This window comes from Caretta caretta, chromosome 9 (genome assembly GCF_965140235.1).
Source record: "Caretta caretta isolate rCarCar2 chromosome 9, rCarCar1.hap1, whole genome shotgun sequence".
In the NCBI taxonomy this organism is placed as follows: domain Eukaryota; kingdom Metazoa; phylum Chordata; order Testudines; family Cheloniidae; genus Caretta; species Caretta caretta.
The window spans coordinates 60,405,774-60,431,972 of record NC_134214.1 but is presented as its reverse complement, the minus strand read 5'-3'; the positions used below and the strand labels follow the sequence as shown (position 1 = coordinate 60,431,972).

At 49.0% G+C, this 26,199-nt stretch overlaps 1 protein-coding gene across 4 annotated transcripts in view; it reads right to left on the bottom strand.

The window, feature by feature from the left end:
• Window positions 1-26,199, bottom strand: part of MID2 (midline 2) — a 337,379-nt gene that overhangs the window by 35,913 nt on the left and 275,267 nt on the right. For all 4 annotated transcript variants that reach the window (XM_075132350.1, XM_075132351.1, XM_075132349.1 and 1 more), the window contains one exon: window positions 8,103-8,264. In XM_075132350.1, coding sequence (XP_074988451.1) covers window positions 8,103-8,264 — 162 coding nt within the window. The remainder of the gene's footprint in view (window positions 1-8,102; window positions 8,265-26,199) is intronic.

Sequence of the window (26,199 nt, the reverse complement as noted above, 5' to 3'; positions counted from 1 at the left end):
AAACCCATAAAGTAGGAAGGGTTAACAACAGGCTTCCAGTTGGCCCAGCTAGGCTGGTGGGCTTGGTAGAAGCTATGGAGCTGGACTGGAGCCCCAGACAATCTCCCTCTCCTATTTATGCCTCTTCTGTAGATTTTAAGTCTGGGAACCAAACCTTGGGGTATGCTGAGCAATTGCCACAGGTCCCAGCTCCACTGGTATATGCTAGCCCAGACTTTTGGAGATCCGTGCCAGTGTGACCTCATTTGTAAAGCACCCTATTATGCAAACATGCCAAGGCTCTGCACTTTACAAAGCTTTCAGACTGTATCTTCATTTGGCTCCTTCTGTTCCGCCTGCAGAACCAGCACTGAAAGAGCACTTATTCACTCAATTGTTCTAGCTCTATTGATTCCAACGGAGAATGAGTAAACGGCGACTCTCTTCATTAAGCCTCTGCCATTTTGCTGGGAAGAGGCATTGTGTTAGGTTTTATGACTGTCACTCTCCTCCCTAGCTATCAGCATGGAAATGATGCTTGAATTTCTTTGAAGGCACAGAGAGCCAGAATGAGCAGAAAGTGCAGGACTGCATGTGGGCACAGCACCATGGGAGCCTACCTCCCTTTGGGGGTGCAGCATATCCTCCACCCACCTTCAGGTGGCTCTTTAGATGGCTCTGCCCTCTACATCTTGGGGAACAGCAAAGGAGGCAAGACTAACGCCTCCAGGAGTCTTGATCCCATGGCACTTCTTCAGGAGGGGAACACAGACCCCCTGCCGTAGTTTGGAATTGGGACAGAAACCCTCCTGAGGTCCCCTGGATTTATGTCCTAGAGAGAAGGGACGGTGAGAAACTGAAACCCTGATCTAGGCCTGGCTTTCAATACAACATTGCCCAGGGAGGATCTGGGACTCCTACGTCTAGGAGGGATGCAATCTCTGGGGCTCGAGCATACACCCATTGCGGTCTGCATGGCTGAAGCACAAACCAAGCAAATAATCGCAGGGTAACTTGCCGCAAGCAGCACACACCTGAGGCCCTTCTTTTCAGCACTTTTTCTTGCCTACTTTAGCTGGAGAGCAGAACCAACAATGTTCCAGTCCTGGTCAGTCAGCTAAGAAGTCAACGATTCTGATTACGCAGAAGTAATCAGGATGCAAAGCCTGGCTGATGAGGCCTCTCTCTGTCAATTTACATCCTTATACCTGGCCCAGAGAAAGATGCTAAATCCCTTAGCATGACACTCAGAAGCCTGAATAGATAGGCATAAGACCAAAATAAATGGCTGAAACACTTGGGTGCCCTATGCGTCTGAGGGTGCACGAGAAAAAAGCAAGCAAGACCAGGCCCCTCAGCATGGTATGCAAGCCCACAACTGTCTGCTATGCAGTCAGAAAACTAACTGGTGAATGAAGGCTGCAAAGCAGAGAACAGGATTGAGAGTGGGCATGAAAACTGGTGATTATCTTCCTCTTCTCTGATACTATCTTGGAAGAGGAAAAACAGCTAGATTGCAAGGGAGCTGCTGAATAACAGAAACACAATAAAACTATCAAAACATACAAATCTCCAAACAGACTCCCTATGGATTTGCTTGTTTAGGGATTGCTTGAAACATAGCATCCAGCTCCTCCGAACATATGTGTGTTAACAGAAAGATCTTAGAGAACTGGTGCTCACCCAGCAGAGCTGCAGACCCCATGGTGAATCAACTCCCCCAAGGATGAGATCAAACTTTCAGATGTTCCCAACTTGAATTTCAAACAAGTTTAAAAATTATTGAATAATACATGACAGCAGTTGAATTGCTATGATCAACTGGTTTGCTCAGAGTATAATAGCTGGAGAAGGATGGTGATAATGTTGGTTTATGTCATGTGTGTGGCAGGCGAGTGTGAAAAGGTGCATCCTGTGTGTGGAGCTATTGGGATCCTCATAGAAGAGACAGGAGCCATTCCTTAGCATTTGACTGGTGCTTTATTGTTACGTTAGGATAATTTCTTGGAGTCTGAAAACTGGACCAACCAATGCCTTTGTCCCAAATGCAGATAAATCTCAGCCCTTAATGTGAACCCACACCAAACAAAGACCCGCCCTGGCCCGATACTCAGACTAGTCCCTGCGTGAAGTGCCACTACTGTAAATCCAAACTGGAACCACTGCCATAGAGCCAGCCTATGAGGGTGTTTAGAATACACACTTCCAACTGTTCCTAAAATCAACAGATAGCCCAGAAGGGCTCACCTGCCAAATGGGGCAGTGGCCTTAGAGTCACCTGACACATTTCGTTTCTGAAGTGAAGGCATTTCTCTGTGTACTCCATCATCACAATGCACTGTGAGGCAAACAATGGAAAGTGGGTCTGATTCCTTCAGCTCCTAACCAGATGTCAGCTTTTGTCTCAGTTACAGCAGTGTAAGTCCAGAAAGAGGTTAGGGCTTGTCTACACAGGGAAGGTGACTGGAATAGCTATTCTGGGACTACTCCTTGTGTGGATACTCATATTTTGCAAAAGCTATAGTACTTAAAATTCACACCCTTCCTTATTCAGGAATCACCTCCGCAGAAAGACAAACCCTTAATCTGGGCTAAGAGCAGAACCTGGGGCCCTTCTAGCTGTACTATTCATTTCCATTTTCCAAATAATGTTATGATAATTTCCACTTCTTGTGACTTACAGAAAACCAGCCCATGGGACACACATTATCATAGCCCGGAGCTCATCAGACATTACAAAGTGATGCATAAATATCAACAGGTGGAAATGTATCCTCAGCATGAGTCAGTAGAGGGCTAAGCATTTAAAGCATTGGACAAAGCTCCACCAATAAAAGCCATCTCCCCTCTATTCCCTTCAGTACAGGAGCCGTGGCTTTCTCTGTATTCTGTGAGGAACCCAGTACACTTTGGGATACTTAATGGGGCTCAGGGCATGTGCTTACTACGGAAACATCAGCTTTTCACCCTGTCTTAAAACCAAAAGAGACCCTCCACACTAATTGGTTTTACATTCTGACCAGTTAAGGAATGAGGATTCAGTGGGAGCACTGATGCTGTTGCATTCTGGGAGTTAATATCTGTCTTCACAGGCCTTAAGTCTATGGTGGAATCTCTGAAAACACCATTTCTGAAGCAGAGAGTAGAATCCAAAATAGGTTAACTGGTCATTCTTTTCTTGTACGACTGTTGACATTTTTCTGAAGTGACATCATTTGTGAAGTGTGTGCTCTGTTATAATTGGCTGTTTTGAAGAACTATAATAAATTGCTACACACAGGGTTCTACACTGACAAATACAGGAAGGAGAAATAACAAAGAGTGAGCTACTACAAACCCAATACAAAGTGTTAGGCTCTTCATACACAAAGAACAATACATTTGTTTGTAGTGTGCAGCAAATAGGCCTATTAAGACCCACAGGAGAACCTTAAAGAGACAGGTTCCTTCGCAGGGCATTGTTCATTCTCTGCATGCTCAGGAAATAGCAACATAGTGGAGTTTATTTATCTGTTACTATATATTGTTATATAAAAAAAAATAAAAACACAGATAAACTATGTTAAAAGGACATTACTAAGATTTCAAAGTCAATCACTGAAAAGTGGGGAAATGACACAATTATGGTCGCCTGTGCAACCTTAATTCAGCCCCTTTGTGCTTATGCTTTATAACGCAGTCTTACATGATCACATACTATTTTTTTTCCCACAGGACCCTTTCTTCCTTCACTTAATTAGCAGCTATTCAATATTTTTTTCCCCTTCCCACTGTTCAGTGTGTGCCTCCTGCTTTATTTACTGCACACTATTCAAACCCTGCTGTGAGGGCAGAATCATTAATTTCCTCCTGTGCTTTTCTGAGGCACTCATCACGACACTCTCCGAGTGCTTCATCAACATTAATTTATTTTCACAACACCCCCGTAAGATCCCCATTTTACAGACGAGGTACTGAGGCAGAAAGATTAAAGTACCCATTTTGGGTACCCAATCCGAGACACCCTGGACCTGATTTTTCATAGCACATGTAAAACTTTATGTTCAAAGCACAGCTACCATTGACTTCAGTTGCAGCTGTGGGCGTTCAGCACTAATGCAATCAGACACCAGGGTCTCAAGTTGGGCACCCAGCAAATTAAGAACAGACAGTGACCAGTTTAAGTGACTCACCCAGCATCACACAGGAGCTCTGTGGCACAGGCAGGGATAAAATCCAATTCTCCAGGGCTGCATTCAACTGCTTTAACCATGAGACCAGTCCCAACCTGCCCCCTCCCTGCACTCAGGTTCAATCTCTGCACCTCCAGCTCCCAGTCACAGTGTCTCTCCTCCCCCTGCCTCCAGTTCCAATCCCATTAGATTGCTTGTCCCAAACTACTCCTTTCCCTGCCCCAGTCCAGCTTTTGCCCTGTCGTCTGGGAACTCACATCAGATTGTTTCCTGCCTGGGCTCCAATAGGAGGGTCACTGAGAACATAGGAAAGACAGGCTCCCAGCTCTTCAGTTCCAGCCCAGATCCACCCCAGCCCAAGGCAGCTGGGAGCGGGCATTACAGGGAAAGTCCAGCATTGCTCCTGTAGCCCAGGGCTGGAATATGCTCATTGGCTCCATGGGCATGGCATACATGCAGTCTGGTCAGCACTGGGAGCTGTGAGAGGCCCAAGCATGCCCAGTGTGGACGCAGTCTTTTGGAGATTTTACCTGCTAGAACTGAAGAAGTCTCTACTGAGCAGGTATGACCTGAGATTTTTCCAATGGCCATGTTTGGGTGGATTTTCACAGGGAACATCAAAAAGCACAGCCCTGACACAAAGGCTACTCCTGTCAAAATGGTAAGTCCCTGCTCCAAAGCATAGACATCTCAGGGAAAGGCTGCCAGGATCTTTTCACATGGGCAAAACAACTTATTTCCCCCCAGCCTTCTTCTTGGAAATGCTGGATTTTTTAGCATAAAAGGAAGAAAAAAAATTCAGCCTATGCCACACACAACATGAGAAATTTCAGCCCAAATGGTCAAAGCTTGGCAAAGTTAAAAGCCGCTGAAAAGAGGGTCTTATAACGAGAAGTGTTGAGCAACGCTCTCAGCCCTGCCAATCAGAATACCTTTCCCATGGTTAATATGTTGCTCTTTCTTCTCTAGATCTGTATACCAGGCTGGTGGGATCCTCACCTCTCAGTTCTCAGCTAGCAGCCCCTAGAAGAGAACTCAGTCCACTCTTTTCCCTGTGTGTCCGCTGATATACTGTACAGCCCCAAGCACATGAGAAAGGACCGGAGCAGAGATTAACATATAAGAAGAGGGAATTAGAGGGAGACTGAAGGGTAAAGTCTTCCCTCCTCCTCATGTCCTGCATGCTCTCCTCCTGCTTTGGCTGTCACCTGGCTTTCCTCCCCTTCTTTAGCAAGCCAAATCGCCATTATACCCATGCCTGATATATGCTCCTTCTCAAAGGCCCTCTCAGTATGGTACTGTGGCCACTCACAGGCGCTGTAAGAGGACACTGCCTGCATTGTGCAATATTGTTCTAGCTTCCTATGGACAATTTTTAGGCTTTACCCTCTCAGCTCCCCTGTTTACTCAAGGGCATGTAGAGTGAGTGACTGTGGCCACTATTACAAAGTTAACATTAGCCAACAGGCTCCCTGCAGTTCTTTCCCATTCTAAGCCTTGAGAAGAGCTGTGGTATCACACAGGTGAGCCTGCAAATCCTTGTGTGGTGCACGTGACTGCTGAACTCCAGGGGAGACTGCACATGGCTGCAAATCAAGCTCCATGTTAGGGGCAGTCTGGCTCTCGCACAGGGAAGTGCAAAGTCCCCCGAATGCCTGTTGCCTTGCTCTCAAGGGTGCAGAGTAAATGAGGGGTAGAGAGGAGCACAGACTGTCTGGAGAGACGTGCAGTCCTCATCATGCTAATGAGGTGCTTAGGCTCTCCTGCCTCTCAGCAGAAGTAACCTGGCTCTCAAGTGGCAGTGCTTTCATTAACATCATCATTCCGAACTTAAGCAAAATGAGGTAGACACAGTTTGCTCAAACTTTCCAAAAACTAGGACTGACAGACATCAAGCACAGAGCATGTTAACCAAAAGAGAGATGTTCACATTTTGAACACGTGGAAACAGGTAGTTACAGTAGAAGTCTCAAGGTGACACTGAAGCTAAGGTTGGCTCCAGACAGATATTGTAGCAACATATGCAAATAATGTTTTAATGTTAATTTAGCTGTTCTCTTATCCTTCGGCTGGGTTGGGGATGCATGATCATTTAAATGATCATACAATCCCAATGTTAGAGATTCATTCTGTAATATGCATAACAGTAATGCTGAGCACTTCTTATAGCACTTTATGCAATTCCTGCTTTACAGTTTGACAAATGTAGGAAGCTGCTACAGAGAGTGAACAATCAGAATTAAAAATTTGATCCGGTATATATTTCAGTAAATCAGGTTCGTCTGTAAAGCACTGCACTTAGCAGCACGCTAATATCTCTGATGACTGACACTGAATAAAACAACAAGTTGCAGCCTCCCCAGGGAGCTACTGAAACTAACCTATTTTCCTTTCTTCTGAGTAGGTTTGTCATATCAGCTCTTGGCCTGTCACGTCACCAATTTCTTATTTCCATCTTGAGTGTATTTCAAAGCAGGGAGGGTACTTTTAAACAGCTTTGGAGGGAGGGATACATTTTTAATAAACAAAAGAGAATTAGATTGGAGTTTGTTTTTCATCAGCGTCTATCCATTCTCTGCAATGTATGGACTTTATTTAATTTCATTGTATTTAAAGTTGCCACGGTTCCATGAAAAGATTGAGGAGGTAGAAGCAATAAATCATTTCAAAAGCCTAGTCAAGTGCAGAACTCAGACATGATTGAAACATCAAGAAAAGAGAACAAAAAAGAACTCTGGGCACGTCGGGACCAGACGGAGGAATTTTATAATCATCAACAAGACATGGCCACAGATCAGGCAGCGCTGGACAAAAGCCAAGAGATAAGTCACTTGCAACTACTTTGGAAACCGACTGTCCATTCCGATATTTTGACTTTTTTTTTTGTATTACAAATCATCACTAAGCGGGATGTGTTACTGAGCTAATGGGCAATGAGGTTTGAATCCTCCCCATATCATGTTCTTCTCCACGGCCAGAGTGGATCCAGTCCTGTTCCCTTTGAAGTCAATGGGCCTATGGTCTGATCCCGCTTCCGTTTTTAGAATGTTGTTAACTCTTTCCCTCCCCTCTGAGGGAATTCAAGTTGGGAGAACCAAAGTCTGAACTAACCTTTTTCTCATGTTTGTTGGCAAAGCCCATGACATTTCCCATACAGATGCTTTTCAGGTTTCTTTTCCTGATAACTCTATGATAACAAACCAGCACATGCCTCACAGTCCTCCCAAATAACCCCACAATAATAAGCCAGTGAGCAGCCTAATTCACATGAGTGACCCTCTCTTAACAAACCAGTAGACACCAAGCTCAGTGCTCAGAAGTAAGCGAGAAGTCAATTTCAAGAGGTTTGACTTTATTAAGCACCAAAAATGTGGGATGCTCATCTGCTCATTAAGAACAGGTTGTGCAACCAGATTTCTGCTACTTTCGCTTCTTGACCGAGCCAGAATTCTGGATATGGTTTGGAGAAGTGGGTTCAGAGTAGATATGAACTGACCTGAACGTTTGCCCAAATAGTCCCTGTCCCAGCGCCTAGGATTTAGACAGTATGCAACAGCTGAATGGAGGGGAAGGGACTGGGGACGACGGAACAGTAAAGACAGACGTGTTTGCATAAAGGAGCTCATGAATAACCCTACAATAACAAACCCTACCCAACTAGCAACATGGGCGCAGCTTAGCATTCTGGGGAAACCCTAGAGACACCAGCTAGCATGCAGTGCCCAGGGCTCACATGCAATCTGGCCTTTGTGTTTTGTGCGTATGATGGGAATTAAAAACAAGTCAAGCAAGGAAACAATAAACAAAGATTTCAAGTTTCCAAAGGGTGGTTATAAGACACAGCAATTAAAGAGTTAAGGAAAATCTCAGCAATATCCTTTTAAACTCCAGGATTGATAAAGCTGCTTTTCTACTTCCCACCCAACCTGAAAAAAAAGCCCTGGCACATACTGTTTGTCTTGAGCCTGGCAGGTTCGCTGTTCCGGCTCCCAGCTTGGTTTATGGCCTTGACAAGGAAGATGTATCTGGTGCCACTCTGGAGCCCGTGCACGGTGTAGTGATTCTGTTTGATGTTGGGGACAATCATCCAGCTATCCATGGAGTTGTACAGACCTGCAGTACAGGAGCAAGGTGTGGAGAGGAGATTTATTACCAGGTAATGGAGTCAGAGGACAAGATATAATGCAATGGCAACACAAGCTGGTAAAGTGGAGTTCATGGACCACGCATCCTTCAGACTGATTTACTGTCTGCCCAGGAGTTAACAACAGAAACTTGCTGAAGAGGCTGAAGGAAAATTTACATAAATGATAGAAAACGGCTGCTGGGGGAATTTTTTTTATCATCACATGAAAGTGAAACTTGATAAGTCAAAACTGGCACGGCCAGGGAGTAGTGAGAAAGGGGATGCAGGCATTGCAGTCAGCCTGTCATGTTGTTATCTGGGGAAGGGATGGAGGCGAGGGCGAGAGAAAGCTTTGAACAGAAATTAAAACATAAAGATTCTTCCAGGTCCAGGCCATCTGGAAGATGAAACATCCAGCAGAGGACGCTTGGGAGAAGACAAGATTAGCCAAATACAATGAGCTGCTGATGAGACCTCACTGAGTGGGCAGACTTGATTGTTGGTCTGTCTCTGGCTTAGCACTCACATTCATTACAGCTGCTTAAAAGGGCTGCTAATGAACTCCAGGTGTAAGCTTTCCCATTAATTGCAGGAGAGCAGCACCAGTGGTCACGCCAGGAGGAGCATGCAGCTGCACCCCTGGCCTTGCCAAATGTGCAGGGTGACCGGAGAGCTCTCACAGTTTGTAATTTAATGCAGAGCGATTTGTTTATCAGACAAAAGGTCTTTGCCTGAGCTGGTTTCTAAGAACCAGTGCCTGTAAACTTAACCCACCCTCACTGCAGCCACTCCAATTAGCTTTCCCTGTCTACAGGGATTACCACTGCAACAGGGTCCAAGCAATGCTGCTAATATGCTGCGGCCTCACTGAGTCTCCTTTTCAAGTTGCCATGTAAAATGCAGATAAAATACTGGTGTGCTTGGGGACTTACATGACCAAAATGAGAAACAAATGCTTCAGGAAGTGCACCTTGGAAAGGCTGGGAGCTCTTGATGGCTTTTACTTGGTTGTAATAAATGACGGCAGTCAGGGGAATGGACTGGCAGCGACGCCCTGCGGAACATGCTCCCTGCCAGTGGAATTTCTTTAGCTGGAGGCCACCTCATGCACAGTAGTGCTTTCACCAGCCAATGTGATCCTGCCATGCTGGCATGTCCTTTTCACTGCTCAGTGGGTTGTAGTGTTAAGAACATTGATGTGATGACCCTCCCCACGCACCCCACACGTGCCTCCCACACATGCTCAGCGTGCAAGGAGAACCCACCAGGACGGAGCTAAGAAGCATTGTCAGTACAGCCGTATAGGATGGTGCTGGAAGCCTGCAGCTGCTTCCACCCTCCTGTAGAACAAAAATGTTTCCCTTGGCGACGTCCGCTTCTCTCCTACACTGCTGTCCTGGCTGCAAGGGTGAATTTCCCACAACAAATTCACCAAACAGCAGTTATAGCTGTGGTCAATATTTATTCCTTTTCATTAGCCATTGCTGCTACCATTACAGGCCACGAGAGTAAAGGGCACCTGGTTCTGAGGGTGCATTCACCTCCGTACAGCAAGCCAGCACAAGGTCTATGTGCCATTGCCTAATGGCCTCTCTTGAATGAAACATGGACTTGTTCACCTCTCACAATTTCTCTCTCCTCCAGGAAAATCTTGCTGTGTCATTCAGCAAGTTGTAATGGGTGACACCACAGCGCTGTGACACAGCCTATTAAAAATAAAAGGAAATATGCCATTTGTGCTGCTTTACGATTCTAATACCTTCCCACTGGTAGTCACACCACGTACATATTACATGGGGCTTAGTGCTCACAGATTAAAAGGGGAAAGGAAGTTACAGATATAATTAATATTAATCCACGAGTGACACTACAGGCTAGTGTAACTCATACTAGCAATTTGTCACTTTGTCTCCCTCTAGTGGCTGATTCATATAAGAGATTAAAAGTCTACTAAAGCTATCAGCTCAGGGAGTTACTACTCAAGTAGCTCAGAAGCAGTGGAGGATTATTCTTTTAGCATTGAGGGTCCCCAGTTAGGTGGTCATTATACAGGCACATTATGTGATTTCCTGTGCTAATACAGGATTATAGAGTAGCAAGGGAAAGGAAAACAGCAACATTGCATCCATGGGGGACATTCTTATGACAGATATCTGTGCTATAAGCAAGTGCTAATGTCAGTTAGAGAAGAAACTGCCGCAAACAGCTGCTATAGACCGGCAGAAGTGGAGGAAACAGACAATGAAACATTCCTGGACCAATTTGAAGTACTCAGACCCATGGTCTAGGTGGATGGCAACTACCCAAGTACCATCTGTTGCATGACAGACACCCAGGCATGGGTACCAAACATGTGCCCAGGTAAATCAGAAAACAGCTTTATGACAGAGAATCCAACATAGCTCTACTTCTTATCAACAGAGAGGAACCAGCTGGGAATATGAGGATAAGAAGGAAATTTGAACCTGTGATTACAGGCTACTTGGATTCAGCTTGGTAAAGGATGGAGCACAGAATACAGCAGTACATGACTGTTAGATTTCAGGGAAGGAAATTTAGGGAATGAAGGAACCTACCAAATAGGGTGCAACAGGAGGAAGTATTTAAAAAAAATCCACGTGTACGTCTATGTGGAAGAAGACAGGGAACTGCTCCATACCTCACACTTCATGTAGAGCAGAGTACAGTTCCTCTGAGAAACAAGAAACAAGAAAAACAGCCAAAGAGGCTCCGCTTGGGATTGTGGGACAGATTGGAGGGGTAAAAAAATGGAAGAAGGAAATGGAAATTGGGCTTTTACCAATATGTTTTCAAACGACATATTGATTTCTTTCATAAACATGAGTATCAACATACTAGGACAAGCTCAATGTGAAAAGAACAGTTGGAGTTAAAAAACAATATTATCACATAGATTAGAAAACAGATTTTCATAAAGGACCACACATAATTTGTCTGTGAAATGGGGATTATGGAACAGATTTCAACACAAACTAAAAAAGCTTCACAAAAGGGTCACAAAAATGCAAAATCCCAGGAATCAATCCACTAGCCCACCTTGGCTACGCTGGTAGATCTGTGTGACAACTCTGCATGGTTGTGTTAAAAGACTGTGACTTTCACTGCTATCGCTGGCTCTCAACGTGAGGGGGCACTGGTGCTGGCTGTGTGGGAAGTGGAGGGATGGCACTGGCTGAGGACGTGAGGGGGTGATGGTGATGGCTAAGGATGTGAGGGGTTGCCGGCACTGGCTGTACGGGAGGTGGAGGGATGGCGCTGGCTCAGGGCATGAGGGGGCGCTGGTTGGGTGGGAGGTGGAGGGATGGCGCTGGCTGAGGACGTGATCCGGTGCTGGTGGTGGCTGAGGACGTGAGGGGGCACTGGTGCTAGGAGGTGGATGGATGGCACTGACTAAGGAGGTGAGGGGATGCAGGTGTTGGCTGAGTGGGAGGTGGAGGGATGGCATTGGCTGGGTATGTGAGGGGGCGATGGTGATGGCTGAGGATATGAGGGGGTGCTGGCTGGTTGGGAGGTGGAGGGATGGTGCTGAATGAGGACGGGAGGGGGCGCTGGCTAGGTGGGAGTTGGAGGGATGGTGCTGGCTGAGGATGTGAGGGGGCGCTGGCTGAGTGAGTGGTGGAGGGGTGGTGCTGAGGATGTGAGGGGGTGCAGGCACTGGCTGAAGACATGCGGGGGTGCTGGCTGGGTGGAAGGTGGAGAAATGCTGGTGGTTAAGGACGTGAGGGGGCGCAGGCGCTGGCTGGGTGGGAGGTGGAGGGATGGTGCTGAGGACATCAGGGGGCGCAGGTGCCGGCTGGGTGGGAGGTGGAGGGATGGTGCTGAGGACGTGAGGGGGCGCAGGCGCTGGCTGGGTGGGAGGTGGAGGGATGGTGCTGAGGACGTCAGGGGGCGCAGGCGCCGGCTGGGTGGGAGGTGGAGGGATGGTGCTGAGGACGTCAGGGGGCGCAGGCGCTGGGTGGGTGGGAGGTGGAGGGATGGTGCTGAGGACGTCAGGGGGCGCAGGCGCTGGGTGGGTGGGAAGTAGAGGGATGGTGCTGAGGACGTCAGGGGGCGCAGGCGCTGGGTAGGTGGGAGGTGGAGGGATGGTGCTGAGGACGTGAGGGGGCGCAGGCGCTGGGTGGGTGGGAGGTGGAGGGATGGTGCTGAGGACGTGAGGGGGCGCAGGCGCTGGGTGGGTGGGAGGTGGAGGGATGGTGCTGAGGACGTGAGGGGGCGCAGGCGCTGGGTGGGTGGGAGGTGGAGGGATGGTGCTGAGGACGTCAGGGGGCGCAGGCGCTGGCTGGGTGGGAGCTGGAGGGATGGTGCTGAGGACGTCAGGGGGCGCAGGCGCTGGCTCGGTGGGAGGTGGAGGGATGGTGCTGAGGACGTCAGGGGGTGCAGGCGCTGGGTGGGTGGGAGGTGGAGGGATGGTGCTGAGGACGTCAGGGGGCGCAGGTGCTGGGTGGGTGGGAGGTGGAGGGATGGTGCTGAGGACGTCAGGGGGCGCAGGCGCTTGCTGGGTGGGAGGTGGAGGGATGGTGCTGAGGACGTGAGAGGGCGCAGGCGCTGGCTGGGTGGGAGGTGGAGGGATGGTGCTGAGGACGTCAGGGGGCGCAGGCGCTGGCTCGGTGGGAGGTGGAGGGATGGTGCTGAGGACGTCAGGGGGCGCAGGCGCTGGGTGGGTGGGAGGTAGAGGGATGGTGCTGAGGATGTGAGAGGGCGCAGGCGCTGGCTGGGTGGGAGGTGGAGGGATGGTGCTGAGGACGTGAGGGGGCGCAGGCGCTGGGTGGGTGGGAGGTGGAGGGATGGTGCTGAGGACGTGAGGGGGCGCAGGCGCTGGCTGGGTGGGAGGTGGAGGGATGGTGCTGAGGACGTCAGGGAGCGCAGGCGCTGGCTCGGTGGGAGGTGGAGGGATGGTGCTGAGGACGTGAGGGGGCGCAGGCGCTGGCTGGGTGGGAGGTGGAGGGATGGTGCTGAGGACGTGAGAGGGCGCAGGCGCTGGGTGGGTGGGAGGTGGAGGGATGGTGCTGAGGACGTCAGGGGGCGCAGGCGCTGGGTGGGTGGGAGGTAGAGGGATGGTGCTGAGGACGTCAGGGGGCGCAGGCGCTGGGTGGGTGGGAGGTGGAGGGATGGTGCTGAGGACGTCAGGGGGCGCAGGCGCTTGCTGGGTGGGAGGTGGAGGGATGGTGCTGAGGACGTGAGAGGGCGCAGGCGCTGGGTGGGTGGGAGGTGGAGGGATGGTGCTGAGGACGTCAGGGGGCGCAGGCGCTGGCTCGGTGGGAGGTGGAGGGATGGTGCTGAGGACGTCAGGGGGCGCAGGCGCTGGGTGGGTGGGAGGTAGAGGGATGGTGCTGAGGACGTGAGAGGGCGCAGGCGCTGGCTGGGTGGGAGGTGGAGGGATGGTGCTGAGGACGTGAGGGGGCGCAGGCGCTGGGTGGGTGGGAGGTGGAGGGATGGTGCTGAGGACGTCAGGGGGCGCAGGCGCTGGGTGGGTGGGAGGTGGAGGGATGGTGCTGAGGACGTCAGGGGGCGCAGGCGCTTGCTGGGTGGGAGGTGGAGGGATGGTGCTGAGGACGTGAGAGGGCGCAGGCGCTGGGTGGGTGGGAGGTGGAGGGATGGTGCTGAGGACGTCAGGGGGCGCAGGCGCTGGCTCGGTGGGAGGTGGAGGGATGGTGCTGAGGACGTCAGGGGGCGCAGGCGCTGGGTGGGTGGGAGGTAGAGGGATGGTGCTGAGGACGTGAGAGGGCGCAGGCGCTGGCTGGGTGGGAGGTGGAGGGATGGTGCTGAGGACGTGAGGGGGCGCAGGCGCTGGGTGGGTGGGAGGTGGAGGGATGGTGCTGAGGACGTGAGGGGGCGAAGGCGCTGGCTGGGTGGGAGGTGGAGGGATGTTGCTGAGGACGTCAGGGGGCGCAGGCGCTGGCTGGGTGGGAGGTCGAGGGATGGTGCTGGCTCCTGGAGGTGGAAGTAAGGAGTGAAGAAGTAACAATGAGTTGTGTGGAAGGGCGTGTTGGATTACTGGAAGGAGGTCCAATGGCCTTCTCCTGATGACAATGGGAACATGGCTGGAGGAAAGTGCAGGCGGCTTCCGTCCTCTAGCAGCTGTGCGCCGCCACTGAAGTGTGTTATGCTTGTTGGGCTTTAGCAGAAACTCATGGAGAATGTGGTTGCTAGCAGCCACTCGTTCGCTGGTTAAATTCCCTCCCTAGCCCCAACATTTCACTTGTGCTGGATGGCTGGATCATGGCTGGGTCATGGGGGGCTAGACCTAGTAGCCGGAGCCAGAGCCCATGGTCACAACCTTGGATGGGGAGGGAAGTTCCATAGCTCCCCCAGGAGGTGTTTCAGTGCAGCCAAGTACCGCTACTTGAGCCATCTTGTGTCTGGGTGCAACATTCGCTGGCCCCTGCCCTGCAGTCAGCCGAGTTCTGAAGGGAAGGTAACTTTCTGTTCTTGCCAGTGAACGAGGGTGTCATGAAGGGTCAGTCAGCAGATGCCAAAGATCAGGGGAAAATGTGGGACAGGATCACACCGAATTGTATCATTTCTCTGTGTTCCTGAATAAGCCTCCAGGAGGACAGTCTCCTCCTCAACTGGATCAAGGGTATGGGCTTGTGTAGCAGGAGGAGCTTTAGGGTCTGAGCTGTAGCTGCATCCATGAAATTGTCTGCTGCTCCTGAATTGATGAGGGCCTGTTGGAGGGGAATCTGTTAGGGTCCCCTGGTATGCGCAGCTTGATAGGCACCTGCAAAGGGGAAACCTGTGGATGGGGCTCAGGGTGCAGCTCAGTGAGGACTAGGGTATGGGGAAGTTCTCTTCTTTCAAGGTCCAGGCCAGCTCCCCACACTGGGCCTGGGTCGGCTTGTGTCCCCAGGCTCTTTGGCGTTCGTCCTGGGCAGGCTGAGATGGCATGGCCCGTTTCACTACAGTAGAAGCACAAGTGGTGCTGATGGTGTCATTCCTTCTCTTCAGGTGTGAGTCGCTGGTCAGCCAGATTGGCTTGCATGGGTTCGGCGGGTGATACAGAAGCTGGGGTCATGGTACACGGTAAGGGAGGTTGCAGGCAATCGCTTTCTCCTCCCTTCATTCTCACAGTTGAGTATCCATGTGTATGGTAAGGTCAACAAAGGCATCTAGGCCCGCTGGCATCTCTACATGGGCCAGTTCATCTTTGATTTCTTCCCGCAAGCTCCATCGGAACTGGTATGGCTGCGCTACTTCGTTCCACTCTGTATGTGCTGTAGGTGGCGGAAGAGCGCTGCATACGAGGCCACTGTGCCTGGCCCCGCCGGAGCCTCCTCAGGGCTGCCTTGACTGCTTGTGCTCATTGCGGGTCATCGAAGATGGTCAGCATCAACTGGAGAAAAGCATCCCATTCCAAGAGCAGCGGGCTATGGCCTTCCAGAAAGGGGAAGGCCCAGACTAACACATCTCCTATCAGCAAGCTGATTACCAGGGCTGCCTTGGCCTGGTAAGAGGCAAGGATTTGGGAATGCACCAGGAACAGAAGGTGGCATTGGTTTATGAAGCCCTGGACCTGCCAGCGGTTCCTGTCAAGACACTGTGGCAATGGTATTGCAGGCCCCTGTTCAGGGCCAGGCCCTGCACACTGCATTGGCAGCACACTATTCCCCGCTCAGCTGCCTTACTTGCTCCTGCAGCTGCTAGTTGTCTGAGGTCATATGCACAATTTGCGCCTGCAATGCTTGATTATGGAGGTGGGGGGCCCATTTGGGCGAGTCTGACGCTTCTAGTGGCTGCAGTGGTGCTGCTGGGTGCATCCTTCTCGCACCAAGCTCTGCCCCCACCCCTGGTAAAAGTGGTCCGAACAGCCTATCACTGACAGGTTGTGGGTGGCCAGACCTAGTAGTCAGAGCCAGAGTCTGTAGTCACAAGATAGGAGTCAGCTGGGTCAGGACACCAGGAGGTTAGAACCACGAATCAGATGCTAGGAGTCACACTGGTCAGGATGCCAGGAAATCGAGACGGGGGCACACAGTCCAGAACAGGGTGGAGCCCAGTTATTCAGACAGTTTCCTGGTCCTGCTGCTGGCTTAAATAGGGACAATAGGCCAATCAGCTGCTTCGGGATTCCACCAATAGGACTGCAGGGGCAGAGCTTCAAACTGGGGCTGGGTTTCATGGGTCCCAGGAATGCAAGCATTAGCAGGCTATCTGGTGGAGGATTGGAGCATGGCTGCTCCTGCAGACCCAGGTTTGAGACCCATGGGTCATGCAGCGGGCTGGAGTTTGGAAGGCTGGGTTGACTAACTGTGCTCTCCCTCCCCAATGAGCAAACACTGTAATCATGTCAGAAGCATTAGAGATGGGAGAGGACTCTTAGGTCCCATCCAGCCCATCCCTTGGGGAAAGCATCAGACTGAGCCCCACAATTCACTTTCTAGTATCTCTTGCTGGCCAATTTTAAATGGCCCAAGCAGGGGACTCACACTGCTCCCATCTCTCCACCCGATTTCCTGGGATTCACCTTATTGTTCCTCTTCCTCACTGTAGCTCTATCACTCTCAGTTCTATCCCTGGTGTAACTAGGGCAATGCCTGGTATGAGTCATTGCTCTGGTTTTTAGCTCCTGACTGGTTAGCTCAGATCACAAGAAGGGGAGGACAGGCTGCACGTGTCCATGTGCCTTTTGTTTGAAATGTTTGTTTAAAGCACCTAGAGGATCAGGGCATCAGTATTTTAAGCACAAGGTGAAATAGCTACAATAAAGAGATACAGAATAGACTGTGCCCCAAATAACTGACCAATCTCCTTCCTCAGGCTCTGCAGCCTTCAAACACTCAGAGATTTATCATATGTACCTATATTGTTGCACAACTACACTCTCATAATGTCTCTTCATAAGCCCTCCAACCATCCAGGAACTTTTGCTGCTTTTGCACATACTTCCTCTGGTCTGACTGCACCCTTCTATACATCACTGGGCTCTGTCCAAAATTGTGCTCCCATCAGAGGAGAGACAGACTAGCCCCCTTTCTGGTCCTCGCAAACTGTCGTTCAGTTTAGAGCCAAGGGAATCAACTGGCTTGTTCTTTTTTCTGGAACAAAAGCTCCAAATTCACTTCATTGGCCAGTTGGTGATCTCCAGGGCATCGGGGTATGTGGGAGGTCCTACCTATGGGCTTTCATATCTCCATCCATAGCCTCGTGCAGGTGGGGATCCGCGAGCCAAGGCTGGCTTTAATTTCTGAAGTGACTCAGAGTAGAAGGGCCGTCCTGTTTGCACCACACAGGAGGAAGAAAATGAATGTCAGGTTAGATAGTGAAATTGGAATTCAAGTGGTCTAGCTGGCATGTGGGGTTTCCAGACTTTTTCCTGAATTAGTGTGTGCTTCCCACAGAAGCGTAACACTCTCAGGGAAGAGGTGATAAATTTAACTCCGACTGCACTCTCATTCCATTGCTTTTGCAGTGATGTTCATTTCCTAGCAACTCACTCCTTTTGGATTAGTTTATTACATGGAACATCTGTGGCCTTGAACCCTGTGCCTTTGTTACTGACCCAAGCACCATCACAGCCTATGTGCTGTTAGGAGTCGAACCCTGGCTGCAGATAAAGGAGTGCTAGTCGGTGCAAAAAAGGAAAATACAGAGTGTCACATCAGAGGGAGATTTCTAAAGGAGCTTATTAAGTGCACCTTAAATATGCAGGAGGCTTCCAATGAGAATGGCAGAATGAAATCTTCAAAGCTGATATAACCTGCCTATCCAGCCATCTCTGGCATCCTTTGTGCTTTCATTAAAAGGAAAAATCCCATTAAGCTTTCCTCTTTGTAGTCAGACATCAGCTGACAATTAGCAAACTTTACCTGTTCCTCCCACTGTGTTCCAGCTGTTAGGCAGTAACCAGCCAAGAATCTCAGCGCTCTGATATTCTGGTCCACAGGGCAAATCATTTGTACAGTCACATGTGGTATTTGGCACTATACTCTTACCTCCTTGCATGCTTCCCCCATATGGAGCGGGGAGCTGCAGTAGAGATGTTTTATAGCCATGTTCCTTTGTCTGTGGCACCATCTCGCCTCCCATAAAGCAAGAGGCTGCAAATAGTAACTAATCCAGCAGCATGTTTTCAGTGTCAGCCATGGGATTTTCAACCCAAAGCTCTCTGATATTAACAAGACTTCACATCTTTTACCCTGAACATTGTGATGAGAATAGTAGTCCTCTAGGACTTCCTATACCGGGTTCTTGTGCGTTTATACCTTCCATCAAACGTGGCCTTCATGGACCTTCCATACCTTGCATTCTTCAACCATAGGATGGGAGTTCTGATCTAACTTTGAGCCACATTCTTAAGCAGCCACCAGAGTTAATATGACCTGGATCTCCCAGCGGAGCAAGCACATTTGAACGGGCTTGGATGTGAACATTGACACATGGGTTAGAAGCTGGGAAGGACAGCGCAGCCACGAGCAGTGTGTTGAGCTGATGAAAGAAGGCACCTAATGGGCACCAAAGGCATTAACATTTGGACTCGTTTTATTTAAAATTTTCATTAACAGTTCAGAAAAGAGAGTAAACAGCAAGTCACTGACAATTTCAGATTAAAAAATCAATAGTACCCCTTCACCTGGAGTAACCCATTCAGACAGTCGACGAGAATATTAGAGGTGTGGAAAAACTCTACTATGAAGAGAGATTGAAAACATTGGAATGGGTTATGTTAAAGAGGACACATGGTAAAAATATAAATAATAATGGCTCGTCTGGAGAAGGTACACTGTTCATCCTTTAACATAATACAAGAACGTGGGGACGTTCAATTAAAGGAAATACTCTTTCACACAACACACAATTAGCCTGTGGAACTCATTGCCACAAGCTACCTTTGAGACCAAGAGCTTAGCAGGATTTGGAAAGTATCTGGATAGCAAGAGCATCTGGAGTTAAAATAAAAAGGGGTTAAAAAAAAAAGGCTTGGGCAGGGATATAAACCTTCATACTTCAAGGCATCAGCCAACCCCTGATTGATAGGGGAATTAAGAAAAAGTTTTCTCCATGTGCAAGTCATTCCATAACTGCCCACTACAGACTTTTTCTCACCTTCCTCCAAGGCCTCGGGTGCTGGCCACTGTCCGAGACAGGATACTGGGATAGATGGATCACTCCCTATGCTGCTAAACTGGGTGGAGGTTTGAACAGCAATGAAGATGAAGAAAGAACCCACGGGTGCCGCGGGGAAATCAGATGTGGACAGAAAAGCTGAAGATGAGTCAGTTGGGAAAATTGCCTAAAATCAGTAGAAAATTGGTCACAGAACCCTGGCCATTCAACAGGAGGGGTGAACGTCTAAGGCAGCAATGCCACAAGATACCCACTGCGGGGGACCGAGTGGGCAGTGCGGTTCTGGAGCTGTGAGTTTACAATGAGCAATGTCAACACAAAGGCAGCGGAACGGCTCCATGTCACAGAGGAGAGGGTTGTGGGGCTGCGGTGAGACCACAGCTGGAAAATGGCATTAGTTCTTGGACACTGCATCAGTGATGTATAATCCCATTGCTGCATTCTTGTTCTCTCTGTACCTGCTACAGTTGGGTTACCAAGATGAGGGTTGATCAAAAAGTTTCTATCAAAACAAAAACTTTTTGATCAACCCTTATCTTGGTAACCAAACTGTAGCAGGTACAGAGAGAACAAGAATTGGATTTTTGACAAAATGAATGTTTTCATGACAAGTGTCTGCATTCCGTAGGAAACTGCAATTTTTCATTGAAAAAACAAACACCCAGAACGTTTTGATTTGGATAATCAGCTGAAGTACTACATGGGAGTTGTAGTTCTGATTCTTCAAGATCCCTTTTTCCTCTATGCCTCCCCCCCAGTTGGACTCCATGTCCCATGATGCACCACAGCCAGGGACTCCCATGATGGACCCATGCTGAATCATGGGAGATGCAGTCTGACTGGGGAGCCCAGCCTATAGAGGAGAATGAGAGCATGAGACACCCAAACTACAACTCCTGTGAAGCACCTCAGCAGCATTTCTGATTTAAAATATTTTAGATATTGGCTTTTTTTTTTTTTTTTTTTTTGCTTAAAAGCCAAACTCTTCCATGGGAAATTTTGATGAAAACTTCTTTTGTTTTTTCATTCTTGTGGAAATTTTCTATGGGGGGAAATGCCTATTTCCCAACCAGCTCTAATGAAGACCCAGACCCTCTCTTGTCAGACTGGTCCCTGGAGAGCAGTGTGGCTCTTGGAGCTGGCCATTGGCACTAGTCTGCACTGCCTCCACTCTGTTCCTAAAAGCTCCTTCCCAAAGGATCGAACACTGTACCCTGCAGGGGCTGAGACAAGGTATTCCACAGCCAAGAGAGTTCATTGGCGAAAGGAGACGGTTCAAACCTTCTGCTGTAAATCACTTGCATTGTACCCATTCCAACTGTTACTGGGAAATGCCTTCATTAAATACGTCTAAGGACATGCTGGGAGTTTCTTTCTGAATTAGTCCTAACTGCGTCCTGAGCAGCACATTTCTGGGGCAGACTCAGAGCTGGAGTAAACCAGCACAGGCCCTACACTGAGTTACGCCAGCTAAGGAGCTGGCTTACAGAGCTCCTCCAGGTGCCCGTGGGTAGAATTCATTGCGGATCAGCTATAAGCACAAAACAGGGAAGCTGCTGGTAATTCTGTGGTAATTCCTGGAGTTTAGCCCCCTTTCTTCTTTTTATTTAATTGGAGTCTTTTTGGGGGAGAATCCCAGCTGTTTTGAAATTGCTTAGTAAGATGGGAGCTCTGTATAGTACAGCAGGGGTGTCTGCCAAGCTGTGCCCCTCTAAGGCAACTGATCTGAAAAGACAATGTTCCTTTGAGGGTGAGTTGAATATGCCTCCCTGAGCCAGGGCTGGCGACGTTTATATTAAAGTGTTTGAAGCAGTCCTGTCCCTACAGGGAGGAGGTAGCGGGCGCTACCTCCCACCAACTGCCAGCAGCCCCAGGTGCAGCTCTGGGAGTGCAGCGAGAACCTGAGGCCCACTCCCTGCTGCAGCTGCTCACACGCACCACACTGGCCACCTGCTGCATCCCAGTGGAGGGAGGAGAGCAGCACCAGCGGCTCTACCCCCTGCATCGCTGCCGGCTGTGGGAGCTTCACGGAGAGCAGAAGAGCCCGACTGGCTCTGCCTCAGTCTGGGGCAGAGCCTAGTAAAGGACAGATCTCCTCCCCCATGCAGCTCCACAGGGGGAAAGAGAGGAGAAACTGAGAGTGCCAACAGCCATTAGAGCCCTGCCCTGCCCCAGGTTAGAGAGCAGGGGCTGCTCTAGTGGATGCTAGCTGGCAATGCTCCCCTCCCCTCCCCCACAGGACTGTACACTGGCTGGGGATAGCCAAAGCACAGCGCAGTCCAGCCACTCCCCCTCCCCACCCTTGCACCGATGCTGGGAGGAGGGAGGCAAAAGGAGGCGTCTACAGCAGCCTTATGCCTGCCAAGGAGTCCTTGCACAAGGGGATTCTCCCACAGGTTGGATTCTGCTTCCTTTGTGCCAGCCACATGGGACAGGGCAGAGAGCCTGCCCCTCAGTACTGACTGTGGCCCCTGGGCCTTTTGGGCTGGACACCCCACTACAGGAGGAAGGACTTTTTGCTTCCCCTTATTAGCAGGAGGACTCGGTGGGCCAGCCTGACACAGTACGCATTTTAACTACCCGCAGCTGGATTACCATAACATTGTTTCTCCTCCTCCCCTGCATTAAGAGACGCTTCTCTCACCCCCTTGTCATCACCGTGCAGCCAAAGGAAGCTCTAGAAATAGCTTGCGACAAAAGCTTCCCACCGCTGAGTCTCACTGAGGTGCTTGGGACAGAGTGTTTGAATCAGAGGCACTCATTCCTCTTGCAGTCCCTGTCACATCCTCCCCCCTCCACACAGCTCAGTTACCAGGAGAAAAGACCAGATTCTAGGCCTTTGGCACCGACCTCAGTGTCCAAGCTGCAGTGAAGAAAAATACCTTCTCTGTAACAGTCAGGTCAGAAACCCATTCTGATTCTTTGAAGAACAAATTCAGTACAGAATCATAAACATGCAGTGCTGGAAGTACTGTTCTTGAAAACCTCCAGTGATTGGGATTCCAAGATTTTCCTAATGTCTAACCTAAATCTCCCTTGCTGCAAACTAAGTTGTGTCCTTCTTGTCCTACCCTCAGTGAACATGGAAACCAATTGTCCACCATCCTCTTTAGAACAGCCCTGAACATATGTGAATATATGGTAGCTTTAAAATGACCTGACTTGGAAGAGGAAATAATATCTGCTGGAAAACAAGTTATTGAGAGGAAGGCTTGCCCAGTGGCAGCCAAGTTCAATTCCCAGCTCCACCACAGACTCCCTGCATGACCCTGGACAAATCACTTTCTGTGCCTCAGTTCCCCATCTGTAAAATGGGCATAATAGCACTGCCCTGCCTCAGAAAGTCAGGTCTGGGTAAAGAAATTAACAATTGTGAGGTGCACTGAGAGCCTTATATAGATGCTCAAGAGACTAAAGAAGCAAGTGCTAAACCACTGGTCAGTGTTTCTGTTACATAGAAATGTGGACATTCTGGAAATGTATGGAACGGCTCGTACTGCCCAAACATTATACCTTTCTGAAGGAGGAAAGGGATCATGTAGCTAAGTGGTTATCGCTTAATTTCCTGTTTGAACATGCATAATACTTCTGATATCAAGGGAGGGACATTCACCAGAGCCCTCTCAAAACCAACTCCACAGACTGTCATGGGAACTTTGTACCTGCTTCCTCAGATTGTACTAATTTTTGACATCATATTTGAAAGGGGAGGCAGGCAATGTTCTAAAATGAGAAAATTCACATATTCCCTCATGCCATGAACACGAGTCTGGCTACTGGAGAAATGAATCACTGTGTTGGAGGGCAGAATCAATATCTCTTGGCTTTAAAGGCTCTGTACTTTTGCCACCTACACATCTGTAAAAATCAAAAGAATGACATTTTCTTTGTTTACAATCCAGTTTTTTATCAGCTCTGATGATGAATAATGACCAAGATACAAGTCATCTCAACCACCGTTTTGAATCTCTGGTCTCATCAGTCTGTAATTTACGGAGTCTTCTTAATGCTAATCAATGGTGCTAGCAAAGAGCAGGGAATAACCTTGTTTGGTATTCTTAATTTGGGGCAGGGGAATCAAGTAGATGTTTAGCACGTTTGTTAAATTTTAACCCCAAGGCAATTTGCATATTGCTTTATTGCCAAGACTTCAGCTGATTTCTGATGTCTGAAGAAATTCTGACTAGTGACTGGACTTTTGTTCTGATATTAGCTAATGTCAGATGCAAACTTTGAAATGGTACAGACAATTATTTTAAACAGCAGACTTGCTGTATCTGGAGCCTGATCAGAAGAACAGCCAGCCCAGATTTGCCTTTTCTGATGTTCCTCTGTGCTGTCTGATTTTGTTTGACCCAGGCTAGCATGGTGCTGTGAGATGCTAGGAAAAAAACCTGCAACCACTGCTTTGCTGCTAGGCAGAGATTGTTACACAAGAGACAAAGGTGAACAGTAACAGACCAACCCTAGGGCACACTCCACCATGCAGGTGAGCGAGGTACTCCAAAATCAGAGGCAGGCATCCGAGACTAGAAGGTAAAATTGGCGAGGTCAGAGAAAAAAACTAAATTATGTGATTGCAATGCTGGGGAAAGACGCTGGACTGACAGCTCTACAGGATAGTCTATTTTGTGCCAACCTCAGAGCAGGTCCTGCAGCGGCAGTGGATGGGAAAGTCTGTTGACACTTCCCCGGCATGCAGCACCCACCTCCGGGGCTATCTTTCAATGGCTTCTTCAGTCCTTGGCTTCTCTGTTGAGGCTGCCAACTAGGGGACTTGGTGCCATTTGCAATGCCTGGTTTTGTGACGTGTGTTGTGTCCACTAAGGGCTTCATCCTGCTCCCCTGACTCCAATTGCAGCACAACTGGGCTGTATGAAGTGGGACCGTGAGCCCCAAAATTATTTTACACAAGCAACTGGACAGCCATCAGATAATGACAACATGGATGGCATGCTCCCGCTTCACGCAGCAGTCTGTCACAGCACACTGCACACGTTAGTGCACTGTAGCAGTGTCCACAAGGGACGTTACTGCATGGAAAACTAGGGTGCTCTAGATTCACAGCCCGGCTCGCTGTGCACTAATGTCCCATGCAGACAAGCCCTGGGTTACTAGCTTTTTGGGCAGGACTTGATCTCCCCACCATTAACCTCTGTTCCAGTGCTAATATAATTACAGAATATCTCGCTCTTGACAGCAGTAACAGATGAAATATTCAGAATAAATCAGCAGAAACAATCTATTGTCTCAACAAAACAATGGTGTCAAAGAGCAGCATCCCCTTCCCAGAATTTATGGTGGGGTTCTCTTCTTCCCTTTTCTGCTGCTGTGTCCCCACTCCTGGTCCTTATTCATTGCAAACAGTGAGCATCCTGGGGCACAAAATGTCTTTTTAAAATACTTCTATTCACAAGCCTGCCTTCTCTCATGTTCTAGGTTTGAATAGCCCCACGCCCATCTATTGTGCCATGCAAATACATAACAGTAAATCCCGTGGAAGACTTCGTATCCCTTTATGAACTTCCTGAGTCCTGGGAGCCATTTAAATACACTATGAAAATATTTTTCAGATTAAAAAACCCAACCCCCTCCCATTTAATTATTTTCTAGATGCAGCATGTGTAGAGGGGACACACCTTCTCTTTTTCACAACTAGGTATAAAACAGGGTAGGGATAAATATGACAAGTTTGGGTGAATTGCACAAAATATGTCAACAAACCCAAGAAAACAAAATGTTTGGTTAGGACACAACCAGGAGTTCATGTTCAAGGAGATCCCAGCCAGGCTGCAGTGCTGCTTTCCAAATTTTTCACCCCAGAACAGATGGTTAGGGTTGAGTTACAAATGAAAATAGTTGTCACCCTGTTTGCTCTAGCAGCAAGGTTGCGGGTGGCTACAACCCTGTGGAATCCTTGTAAAGACAGCCCTTAACACAGCATGGCTACTGCAGCATTCAGCCTACTGCCATGTGAGAGCCAGCACTCACTGCTTACTGTCCAAGTCCTTGCTGATGGGGTGGGAACTGAAGTGTGCACTGATGATTCCTCACCATTTGACCACAGCCCATTTACTAAGAGATTACGTGCTGACAGGCTTCAACCACTAAGAGCCCCCCATGTTCCTTTAATCTTATTTCTGGCCAAGCAAATGTGTAGTGGGGTTGACAAGTAATTAGATAAGACAGGCATCTTCTGAAAGAATTACCTAGAGACTTCTCTTGGTATTGTTGTGTGGGGTATATAAAACAAATTTCATTTTTAGCCTGCAGCTCACTGAGCACCAGCTTTGTCCTATTTGTATAATCCTAGGGAATTATGTGAGCGTGTTGCTATGCACACATCTCTTGGTAGCTCCCCGAATGACCAGCCACCAGAGAGATTAGATTTGCTAATGCTGAGGATCCTTCAGTGAACTGAAGGATGTTGGACACTCAATGCAGCACAAAACAATTCAGTTCTGGACCCCCAAAGCACAGAGTTGACAAACTGCACTTCAAAGTTCCTCTCTGCCCCTTAATAATTTCGTTTACTGCCCTGAGGCGTGTCCTCACCTAACCTCTTCTCACAGCTTCCTCCAAACTCCCACTTCTCCTGGGCAAGCCAGCTTGCTAACTGCCAGACCCCAAAGCTTCCATGGTTTATTTATGCTACCCAAATAGGACAGGGGCTGGGGGAGAATGGGGAGTGACCAAGCTCTAGTGCAATGGAATATACATGTCCTGGGGCCTTAAAAAAGTAATAAGGGAAAAGGAACTTCTGTTCTCTCGCTGCACTTTGATTAAATCAGTAGCCAACAGCATGGCAAGTTCTTTGTTACAGACTGTCCCAGGGTG